General features: G+C 35.4%; 1 protein-coding gene and 1 non-coding gene across 3 annotated transcripts; one reads left to right on the top strand and one right to left on the bottom strand.

The window, feature by feature from the left end:
* Window positions 1–1,957: 1,957 nt before the first annotated feature.
* LOC107028544 (pyruvate dehydrogenase E1 component subunit beta-3, chloroplastic-like) lies at window positions 1,958–11,199 on the top strand. Of its 2 annotated transcripts, XM_015229645.2 has the most exons (5): window positions 1,958–2,316; window positions 2,571–2,674; window positions 2,810–2,853; window positions 9,852–10,831; window positions 10,929–11,199. In XM_015229645.2, exons 1-4 carry the CDS (start codon window positions 2,211–2,213, stop codon window positions 10,822–10,824), a joined length of 1,227 nt encoding a protein of 408 aa, XP_015085131.1. In that variant the 5' UTR covers window positions 1,958–2,210; the 3' UTR covers window positions 10,825–10,831; window positions 10,929–11,199. The 2 variants fall into 2 exon arrangements, with proteins under 2 accessions (XP_015085131.1, XP_015085130.1); XM_015229644.2 differs by having other exon boundaries at window positions 1,959–2,316; window positions 9,852–11,161.
* Window positions 5,509–5,615, bottom strand: LOC114078498. The gene has a single exon (XR_003580179.1). It is a non-coding gene; the product is annotated as a U6 spliceosomal RNA (small nuclear RNA).
* Window positions 11,200–11,803: the final 604 nt, after the last annotated feature.

Here is an 11,803-nt window from a genome sequence, read left to right as displayed (position 1 = left end):
CTCTCTTCTCAGCCGCACCCATACTCCAATTTTTTTGAAAAATAAATTAATATTTTTGAAAATTAAAAATTAATATTTAGCACAATTTATAATTTTGAGTAGAAGTGAGAAGTGAGAAGTGAGTGATCTATTATGAGTCTATATGGATACTCATATTTATCCATTTTGACTTTATTGTAGGAGCCCTTAAAATAGCTCCAAGTCATTAAATATGAGTAAATTGTACTCATTTCATTAGTATGGACTGAAATTGCCACCCCTATCTCGAAGTAAAGGGCGTTTATAGACACATAAATTTTATTACATTAAGATTCATACGAAATTTGAATTATATTCATATGCATTTGGGTTAAATGAATAATTTGGGCTTTACAAATTATTAAGTCCACTCTATTGAGTTCAAGTCCAACGTTTATTCTACCTTGAAGCTCAAATTCATGCCACGTGTCATAGTGACAAGACATTCAAGACCCACAAAATGGTGCCACATGTCCAAAATAAATGAGGTGATAGTCCCAGTCAAATTTATGAACCAATCACAGTCTGTCAAGTGTCAAATGACATCCTTTACCAATCATAAACAATTATGTCCACCCCCTACAACTATAAATAAGGAATAAACATGACATTCTAAGGGACATTCTGAAAACTCTTCAACAAACATTCTGCAAGGATTTGAGAAAGTTACAACACAAACTACATAACTCTTTGAAGTTGTGGTCAATAGAGTTCTTCCAGGAGATCGACTTGAAACGACAAAACGCTTCAAGATTAACCACATCTCAAGGAGGTCTACATCATCCAACGATTCGAAGACCCTTGAACCTTGGAGAAGTTTTGGTTAAGAAGAATCAAGTAAACAATAAGATTGTACTCACACAATTCAATAAAAATCACATTTTTCGTTTAGTTATTGCTTGCAGTTAATTTTCACCATTAATGAATATTTGTTGTAAATAGATGTCAATTTTAAAAATGTAAAATTTTAGTAGAAGAGTATAATTCAAAAAGTAACAATCATAAAACATAGTATTTTGTATTTAAATGATACATAGAAATGAGAATAGAGAATTAAATGAAATAAAATAAAGTAAAGTCCCGAAATGAAACTTGAGGACAAGTTAAGAGTTATTTAATGGGAAAATTGTATATAATGACAATTAATAAATCAAACTTAATGTTATAACCACAATTTGATTTAATTGTGCCCTGTAGCAAACTGTTTGTCAGTCGCCTCTCTCCCTCAAACTCTGGCTCGCCCACTCNTTCTCGAAATAAACGAAAAGGAAACGAAAGATGAAACATAAATCATGGATCAACTAAGCCCTCTTGGGGACTTTCTTAAAGAGGAACCTCATGTAAATACCATGGAATAAGGTTTGATCCCACCTTATCCGGTAAGTTACCTAACAGAACTTGAAACTTTGGCTCATTTTCTTTATTCTTTAACCTGGGTATGACTGCTTGACTCACCAACCTTCAAGTCTTCCTTATATATATATATATATATACATACATACATACATACATACATATATACACTTATAATTATATAATACAAATATTCCCCTACCCAATTTTATTTTGTCTTTCTATCTTTCTCGTTTTATATAAACACAAATTGTACAATTGATCTTTTGTATACAATTGTTTTTTTATATATGTAGCGAATTATACAACTAATTTCTTTGTATATGTATAACAAATTATTTAACTATTTTTTTTTGTATATATACAACAAAATAAAAAAATATATATTTTTTATGGAACAGAGTTATGCAAAGTATAACTATAACATATGATTTTTATGTTTGCCGTTAAAAATACTCTTTTTAAATCACGCCAAAGAAAATGACACTTTCACCCTTAGTATCGCACGTGTCAGCTTCTCATTAGAGAGAAGCATGATATTACAATGAGTGAGCAAGTAGAGAAGCAGTCTATACAACAAGTACAATGTCCAACATGTGGCTCAAAGCTTCTCACTTCATACTTTCTTCCCTGTCTTTTGCTCTTTTCTAATCTTTCCTTAGATTAAATCGCCCCCAACCCCCTTGAGCACTTTGTTTTCTTCGCCCCAACTCATTTTTTTCTCTATACACTGAGAATATATTTATAGTTGTAAGGGTCATTTGAATCATCATTCTGATCTGCATTTTCTCTTCGTTTGTTCGAATCAAGAAGCCAATTTTCTTTGTGGGGTTTACTAGATGGCTGCTATTATACAAGGAATTGGTGCTGCTACTGCACTAACATCAGCCAATTCTTTGGATACCAAGAAGTCACTTTTCGCTAATTCTCGCAGATCTTTGTCAGGTTTGTTGCAATTTATTAGTCTTTTAGCTAGTATTCGAAATTGGGTTTTGTTAGTATTGCTTAAATTTATGTTCTTTTTTTGTTTATTGTGTTTGTTTGGTTCTCTTTTCTGATTCAGGGTTTATCTAATCTTTGTGTCTTACGGTTGTTTTTGATCGGAAGTATTAATTGGTCCACTAAAAGAATGTTTTATTTTCCAGTTAGTGCATGTTTACTCTCCAAATTTCAGTCATTTATCTTCCATTGGTTTGCAGAGAGGAAAGGAAAATTATTTGTGGCTAGATCTGATGGGCGTTTGAGCAGTGGTTTGAATGGACGTGGAGGAAGAGCTGAACAATTAATCACTAATGCTGTTGCTGTTAGTATTCTTTACTCTCTCATTATAATTGTGATGCATATGATTGATTATTTACTAGTAGAAATGTGCTTAAATTAGTAAATTTTGTTTTCTTTTAGACTTTGAGATTTGGTGTTGCATGTAATTCTTTTACAGGCAAAAGAAGATGCTGCTGCAGCTTCTACTTCATCCAAGCCAGGGTATATTTACTTCTTCTCTAAGTTGTACTTGCATATCTTTACAGTTTAAATTGCTTCCTTCTGGTTGCCACTTCATTTCTCTCTCCTTATGTGAAACTTTATGTACGCGTGGTGGCTTGTCAGCAGGTGAGATTAGTTTTTTTCTTTAAAAATATCTTGATTAAGTTGGGCAAGGTTACATTCTTGTCTTGTAAAGGAGGTTGGCTGGTAGGATTATGGTTTTCTTTTATTGTATGATTAAATTCAGCTGCTAATCTCGATGGTGTTGTCAAAGGAAATAGAGAAGTTAATAGAAGTTGCTGTTTTGCTTCAGATTATGCTAATTCATCCTGTGATAAACATGTCTAGTTCTCCTCCTTGTTCTGAATTGTGATAGCAGAAACAAAAGAAAGAGTGATGGTGGGAGTGATGTGTTCTTTTTTGTTTGGATTAGTACTGGCGATATAAATAAAAAAGAAAAGAAAAGAAAGAAAGAAAGGATGGGCTACATAGTGAACAAAAGTTCAACCCCTCTTTCCAACCAAAAAGTAGGCGTACATAGAGAAATTCATTTTTAGTATATCTTATATTTAAGCTACAGGTCTCCCGTAGACTTGAAAAAAAGAGTTACTCTTTTATCACTTTTCTTTTTCTGGTACTTCCAATTATTAATTTATTATTTGCTCAAAATTTTTGAAGGTTCTTATTTGCTGTAATTTTTTGCTATGTTTATGGTCAAAAGAAATGATTTCCATAGCAATTCCAATAACACTTCTTTCAATAAGTATATAATTAAACTTTTTTCTAGTCATATCGTTTGGTGTTGGGGATGGGATATGTATGAGAAAACTTATCCCATCGTTGCTGTATAAATGGTGAGATAAATAATTCAAAAGACTAATTAATATCCCTAACAAAAAGAATGATAAAATAGCCCTGTTGTTTATCCTGGGATTATTATCATCTATCCCTCATACAAAGTGACCCCTAAGAGATTACAATGACAACAAACCCAGTGTAATTCCACAAGTGGGTCTGGGAGGGCAAATGTACGCATACCTTCTCTCTATCTTTTAGTAGAGAGGTTGTTTCCAATAGACTCTCGACTCAAAAGTAGTGTAATTAAAGCATGATAGAAAAGAAAATAACAACTGCAAAATAGCAAGATAAATGAAACACATGAAGTAATATGTAGTAGAAAAAATGGAGAATAAGAATTTAAGTCTTGGTGAAACATTTTGTCACACAGTACTTTGGACACAAGTGCCCGTTTCATCATTAATCTTCCCATTTCCTTGGATTATAGACCCAATATACTTGAAACTCTCCCTTGGGTATGACTTGTGTATCAATCTTCACTTCCATCCCCTCCTCCACTATAGGCATTGTGTCATTGAACTTGCAGTCCAGGTACCATTGGCGTAGCCACATGGTTGTACACCCTTCGTTGGAAAAAAAATATCGTACATAGTACATACAAGTAAGTATATACAAGAAAATGATACATCAAATGATTAAATAACATATTTTGGACACCCTTAAGATAACATGCTGTTAATGCCCAATATTTTCACCTCCTTTGAATGAGGAAGTGTTCATGTGTTCGAATCTCACTAGCACTACTTTTTGAAACGAGCTTTTGTTGTGCTATTTCTGGACACCCTTCTGGTTCCTCCACTGCCAGTTACTCTATTTTAATCCTACGTTTGCTTAACCTGAAACCTTTAGATTCTAGGGTCTGTCGCCAAACTTCTAGTCTATCATTAACTCCACCACGCGTCTCATAGATATCAATACAGATCGATACTATGTCATTTGCGAATAACATACATCAAGATGCCACCCCTTAAATACGCCACGTCTATTCGTCCATCACTTTGGCTAAACGAATTGCGATGTATGATTGAAGTGTCCAACAAAATAATGTACACCACATGCTAGCCTGGACTTCGGATTTAGAGGTTGTGATAGGTGGAGTTTTCTAAGTTAAGTCATACACTCACAAGATATTTGTGAGGGAGGAGTCTGACTTTCCGCACTTATCAACCTGGAATCCTAGGAAGGGAAGATGTTTTTCTCTTCTTGCCTAGAAACAAGAGAGGTAATGTCTGACATCTGAAGATCCAAGGCAGAAAAGATTGTCTGTCAATTTGTGTTTGTCAAGAAGATGTGGACCATCTCCTATTGCAGTGTGCTGCTGCTACTAGTTGTAGTTAATGGTTGTGAACTGGTCCAAAATGCCATGGACAACGTTGGGCACATCAATGAATTTGTTGTGCAACTGGACTTTCAGAAGAAGGATGGGAAGACATAGGCATGGTGCACCTTTAGCCCTAGTGTGAGCTCTTTAGAAGGAGAGCAATCGGAGAGTGCTTATAGACTGATTTGACTATCCAACTCTAAGAGATTGACTATCCAAAAAGATAAAAAATAAACCTAAGATGTTGCTGCAACTATACAACTATTTTTCGAAGATTAATTCGTATTTCTAGCTTGTAAGTATTTGACGGAATTTTAGTGTGTGTCCTTATCATTTATTTAATTTCATATACACTAGACACAGAGGCGAATCGATGATTTCGAGTCTCTCGGTGCCAAGTAGGTTCATCAGTTAAATTAATTTTAGGCTTCAATCGAATTATTCATCTTTCCGGTCTATGAAATATGAACAATAATGAGATGATGATTTTTGTATTATATATACTACAAATTCTTTGCGCATGGGTCATGCTAATCTTCTCCGCATTATTTCAATTTTATTAGATGTCTGCATCGAAGCAAAAGTTTATCGTTTTAATTTAGATGCTCTTGTTGAAAGTCGAATTCAAGACCGACAACGGAAGATTTTTTTTTCTCACTTATATTTGGGGAAAATCACTTTAGCTCAATTGGTTGACTATTTGAACTCTCACCTTACCATTTTCCCTTCCCTTCCCTACCTCCATATAAAAATACAAATTTTCACCCCACATTTGATTGAGATCATAAAGTAAACAAAGTTAAAACTTTCAATTATACTATAAATATCATAAATATTCATCATTCATTTATAATTGTACTCGACAAGTTTTTACATTTTGAAAACGATCAATGACGATATCGATGCTTATATTTATAAATGGATCACGTTTTATTTAACACGCTAGTCCAATATACTTATAAATTACTACTCCATATTAAGACAACTATTAGAAACAAACAAAAAAAATAATGTGTCGCTATCATATTAAGGAAGCAAGTTAAAATTGCAAAAGGCCCTCAGCGAGCAAGTTAAAATTGCAAATTAAAAAACTCCTAGGGCCTCAGCGAGATTCGACCTCGCGATCTCCGTATTAGAATATGACCCTTAGCCAGCCACGCCACAAGGACTTTTGGTTCCCTGGGTGGCACGTTTAATATTTGTAATTATATTGTAGATATATACCTCTATATATTAGAGTTTCCGTCGAAGCCTGTGGGTGGTGTGGCACCCCCACGAACCTTAGTAGATCCGCCCCTGACTAGACAGCTACCATAAGGGCACAACTATATTGAATTCTTAAAATGCATTGTACCTTGCACTCCATTTTACTGCTTGCTGCTTGGATCTTGTCATGTGACTGGCTCACAAAAAGAAGAGAAAGAATGCAACTATAGGATCTCAGAGAGAAACACCTGAGACCAACATAAAATGTGTCTCTCTTTTGGGATCTCATCGTCTCCTATTCTTAATGATAAAACAAATTCTCTTCAACTTTATATGGATTCATAGAGGCCCTTGCTAATAGTGTTTGTCAACCCTTGTTTATTTTAGATCCTTACTTAAAGGCCAAGTTATTGCCTTTTTGTATTTGTAACTTCTTACCGACCTATCACTCCAACACAAATCTACTTTTACGTATGGGGATGTAGGTCAATAACACTTTGTTAGTGTTACCCTAATTTATTTTAGATCTGTACTTAAAGGCCAACTTATTGCCTACTTGTTTTATTTGTTCGAGATTTTACGGTATGTACATAATGCACATACATAAATGAACTATAAGACAATATGTATTATTGTACTTGTACACATCATATGTGTAGTGATTGTTATGTGTACTTGCAATAAAATTGTGCCCAAGTATTTCTTGTCTTGATGTGACTTCATTTTTATGCAAGCTTTTTCTAATATCTAGTAATTCTTGTAGAAATGGCAATTGAGGTTTTGTACTCCTAAAGTTAACACAAAATAGAAAACAATAACTGCAAGAACTTCCATTAGACTTATCTCTTTTTTTTTTTGTGTGGCATACCTCTAAGAAAGAAACTCATCTATTCCAATTCAAATATGATGATTCACCATTGTTGGTCGATGGAGTTTGGACTTGTCATGTATGTGAATTACCTGATTTACACGTCAACACCATATCAGTTCAATTTGGGTCAAAGACATTTAGGTATTATAACAACATAAAGCAAAATGGCAAATTGATCATCCATATGGAAGATGTACTCAGAAGTATCATTAAGAAAGGTGCTTCGAGATTTGCTTTCTTGGTGTAATGTAGAATAGAGATTTATGATATGATGGAGGCCTCTGTTCCTTTTATCAATGATGCTGAGGGGAAATCAAATACTTTATTGAGTTCTGTGAAGAAGTGTTTACCAATTATTTGATCTGAAAGGGGGGACCAAGCAGTTCTGTATACTGCTACAAATGGTTAGGGTTAGTGCTGAGCCTTGAAAAGTTTGGTGCCACTGTATGTGTATGAGATGAAACTAGTGTTTGGCCATAAGATATGTGTATGAGATGAAGCTAGCGTTTGGCCATAAGATTTCCACATATTTTTGACATATTATTTGGGTCAAAATTTGGGTGAAATTTCAACATGTGTTTGACCATTGTTTTTGGGAAACGTATTTAACTTTTTTAGGAGATATGATTTATACCCATATCAAAACTAACCATAGGTTTGTAGTACAAGTAAATTGGATGTTTGTTCCAACAAATAACAAGTAGTGTGCAGGACATTAGAGCAATATGGTAGTTCAGAGTGAGTTAGTTCAACAAGTATCATTCCATACATTGTGAAGTAGACAAAGCACATGACGTTATTACCCTTAGCCAATTGTTCATCATTTCATCAATAGTCATATCATTACTTTCATATTCACGGAATATTCTATCACTACTTGGGTGTTTACGGAAAAATTATGTAAATATAGCGCAAACAACTACTGTAGAGGGTGTTTTTGTAAACGATAAAGTTTGGTATAGAATTTAAATTTTTAAAAGATTCCAAATAATGAGATTTGACCCAAAACTAGTTTTTTCTAGTATTTGGGAATTTGGGTTATTTGCCAAATAATGACAAAATGACAAATTGTATGGACAAACATTATTTGCCAAATTTGCCCCCAAATTTGACTTGGGAAATCTATGGCCAAATGGGTCAGAAGAGTGCTCTCTGAGATGGGAACTAGAGCAGTAACTAAGCCTGGGGCATGGGTGTTGCTTTGGTACTTCCGACAGTAGAATGTTCTCTTTGTATGGGAGAATATCCTAAGCGGAAAAATAGAAATGTCCGAATGGGTCATGCAAACACACTAGAACAAGTATGCTGCTAGGAGGAACAAAAGAAGCATATGAATCAGAACTTTACCTTTGAATCAGTGCAGTTATTGTAGAAACACAATTATGTGATAGTTGTGGAGAACTAAAATTCATTGTTTGGAAAACAATGGGCTCAGGGCTGAACCAAAGGTTTGTGTTTATAAGTCTATTGACTGAAGTTAGAATTCCATTAGTGTATGACAGAGTTAACAAAATAAGCATAGGAATCAGAACTTTACCTTTGAATCACGGCAGTTAATGTAGAAACACAATTATGTGATAGTTGTGGAGAACAAAAATTTATTTTTTGGAAACAATGGGCTGAACCAAAGGTTTGTATTTGTATGTCTATTAACTGAAGTTAAAATTCCATGAGTGTATGACAGAGGAAAAGTTACCCTGTGAGTGTCGTGATCTATGTTCATATAATAACTGGTTAAGCAATCTTAATTTTTACCATCAGAGGTCCCTCTGAAGATTGTCATCGATGTCTTTACTCTTGTCGAGCGGAGTTGTTCAGAAGGAAGGCTTACATCTTATATAGGGAATTTGGCTCCCTTTCATACTTCAACTCTTCGGAACTTTGATATTTTCTTTCTGCTTTGTCGAATTTTGAGGTTCTAATTACATGAATTATTTGGGCCACCAGAAGCTAGTAAAGAGCTCGTATAGTTCTGATGGCAGTCATAACAATTATTATCTTTGGATGTAAATGAGTTACCTTTGCTTCTTTGATGGGGTCTTCCTAATTAATGGGGATGATTATGTTCATGTTCAAAAGAATTTTCTGTGATTGTGCTTGTTTAATCATTAAACTTTAGCGTCAACCACTTGCTACTGCACTGCCCTGTTGCCTCAGACCTCTGGAATATGTTATGTTGTTTTTTTGGTCTATCCTGGGTCAGGGATGCCTTAAAAAGTTGGAGTTCATGGTAAGTTGACAACGCAATCAAGTGTATGTCGATGATGATCCCTGGTGCTCTCTTTTGGTATTTACGGAAAGTGGAACGCAAGATGTTTTGATGGAATTTCCACTTCTAGAAATCTTTTGCGAGACAGATGTCTAGTTAGCCTTTTTAGCTGTCCAAATTGACCCATGTAAATAATTTAGACCTATTCTTGGATTTTGTTAGCTCATAGTTTAAAAAGAGGCTACAAATCCTTTTTTGTGAGCTTAACTGCTCTCTCCTTGTAATGCTAGCATCTTGTTGATGTCTTTAAAAGAATCTATCTTACTTCATAAAAAAGAAATCATTAAACTTGCATCATTGAATAGATCTCTGTTGGCTGGTTGGATATACACCTTTATTCACAATTTTTTTAATCGTCGATCATGGTGTGAACTATATTATTTACTGCCCAACTGCTCGCTTGCTGATTGTTCTTTATCCAGCTCGCTTGTTACTTGATCTCACCAGTTGTTTGATTGAATGTACATCTTTAGGCATGAACTGTTGCTCTTTGAGGCCCTCCGCGAAGGCCTTGAAGAAGAGATGGACAGAGATCCCACTGTTTGTGTAATGGGTGAAGATGTCGGTCATTATGGAGGTTCGTACAAGGTGACTAAAGGGCTTGCCCCAAAATATGGTGATCTCAGGGTTCTTGATACTCCTATTGCTGAGAACTCTTTCACTGGTATGGGCATTGGAGCTGCAATGACTGGCTTGCGTCCAGTTATTGAGGGAATGAACATGGGATTTCTTCTTCTGGCCTTCAACCAGATATCTAACAACTGCGGTATGCTCCACTACACATCTGGTGGCCAGTTTAAGATACCAGTTGTCATCCGAGGTCCTGGTGGAGTTGGTCGACAGCTTGGAGCAGAGCACTCTCAACGCCTTGAGTCATACTTCCAGTCAATTCCTGGAATCCAGATGGTCGCCTGTTCAACCCCCTACAATGCTAAGGGCTTGATGAAGGCAGCTATCAAAAGTGATAACCCTGTGATTCTGTTTGAGCATGTTTTGCTCTACAACCTCAAGGAAAGAATTCCAGATGAAGAGTATGTGCTGAATCTTGAAGAAGCAGAGATGGTACGACCTGGGGAGCATGTAACTATTCTAACTTATTCCAGGATGAGGTATCATGTAATGCAGGCTGCCAAGACACTTGTGAACAAAGGCTATGATCCCGAGGTCATTGATATTAGGTCTCTGAAACCATTTGATCTTTACACCATCGGGAAGTCAGTGAAAAAGACTCATCGTGTGCTCATTGTCGAGGAATGCATGCGCACAGGAGGTATTGGGGCCAGCTTGACAGCCGCTATAACTGAGAACTTTCACGACTATCTAGATGCCCCAATCGTATGTCTGTCGTCACAGGATGTGCCAACCCCTTATGCTGGGACGTTAGAGAACTGGACTGTTGTCCAACCTCCCCAGATTGTTACTGCAGTTGAACAGCTTTGCCAGTGATCAAGTGGTAGAAGTTTTATGATAATCATGCCATTATGTTCAGTTGCTTATGTCATAATTTAGGGCTCAACTTCTGATCGATTTTTATTGTTTGATTTTGCTAGAGATTTTATTTTTTGGAACTTGGGAGTCCCAGTTAAGGTGAGATGTTTGTTTTGCCTTCTACCCACACCGAAATGGTGCTTGGAATCTTTATGTACTGGTAAGGTAACTAGACTTCATGGAAACATTATCATTGTTTCGTTTCGTTAAAGATAAAGGTTTAGGTCTATTTTATAATCAAAGCTGGAGTTGTCCTACATTGCTGAAAGTATTAAATTTATGTCTTCCAACTAAATACAGATGTTTGGAGCTCTGCTTTGCCAGAGCTAGAAACAGTTTGTGAAATTCTTACGTAATAGCATTCAATTTAGTCTTATTAGAGTTAAATCCGTGAATTATCTGGTGAGGGTTTTCTATGCGTCTGTAACTTGTCACTAAACCAATGACCCATTATTAATTAGTCTTTTCTAATGTGTGAAGGAAATTTCCGCGTAAAATAAGTGGATGTTTTACTTACTTTATGGCGTTTTGTAAGCAAGCAAAAACATTTGTATATAATGTAGGTAAACACTACAAGGCTGGGGTGTGGGAGTGGTGTAGATGAGTGTGAAGGGTGGGGGAGGAAACAATTAATGTGGAATGCCACCATGGAACTTGGTTTACCTCTTTGGGGAAATTGTTGTTTTTTTTTTTGTTTTTTTTTTGTAATTTGGAAGGTATTTGTTTTTCTACAGAAAATATTTTAACAAGATTTTGACCAACAAAACGCTGAAAAAAATATAAAACTTTTTATGGAAAATGTTTTTACTATACCGTACCAAATAACCCCTATTTAAAATGACCATACTGGATTTCTAACAATAGCCAACTTTTAAGCTGTATAATTTTTGTTTAGAATGAGGATGGAATTTAAAAGTTAGTTTGTACTTGAATGAGG

This window comes from Solanum pennellii, chromosome 8 (assembly GCF_001406875.1).
Source record: "Solanum pennellii chromosome 8, SPENNV200".
NCBI classification, from domain to species: Eukaryota; Viridiplantae; Streptophyta; class Magnoliopsida; order Solanales; family Solanaceae; genus Solanum; species Solanum pennellii.
The sequence above is the reverse complement of the archived record's forward strand: the minus strand, read 5'-3'. Positions and strand labels throughout refer to the sequence as shown.

Bases quoted from the DNA above. Each gene is read 5' to 3' on its own strand.
- LOC107028544 (XM_015229645.2), top strand. From the start codon at position 2,211: ATGGCTGCTATTATACAAGGAATTGGTGCTGCTACTGCACTAACATCA. The intron at 2,675-2,809 runs GTTAGTATTCTT...ATTCTTTTACAG, and splicing joins TAATCACTAATGCTGTTGCT to GCAAAAGAAGATGCTGCTGC. The intron at 2,854-9,851 runs GTATATTTACTT...GTACATCTTTAG, and splicing joins TCTACTTCATCCAAGCCAGG to GCATGAACTGTTGCTCTTTG.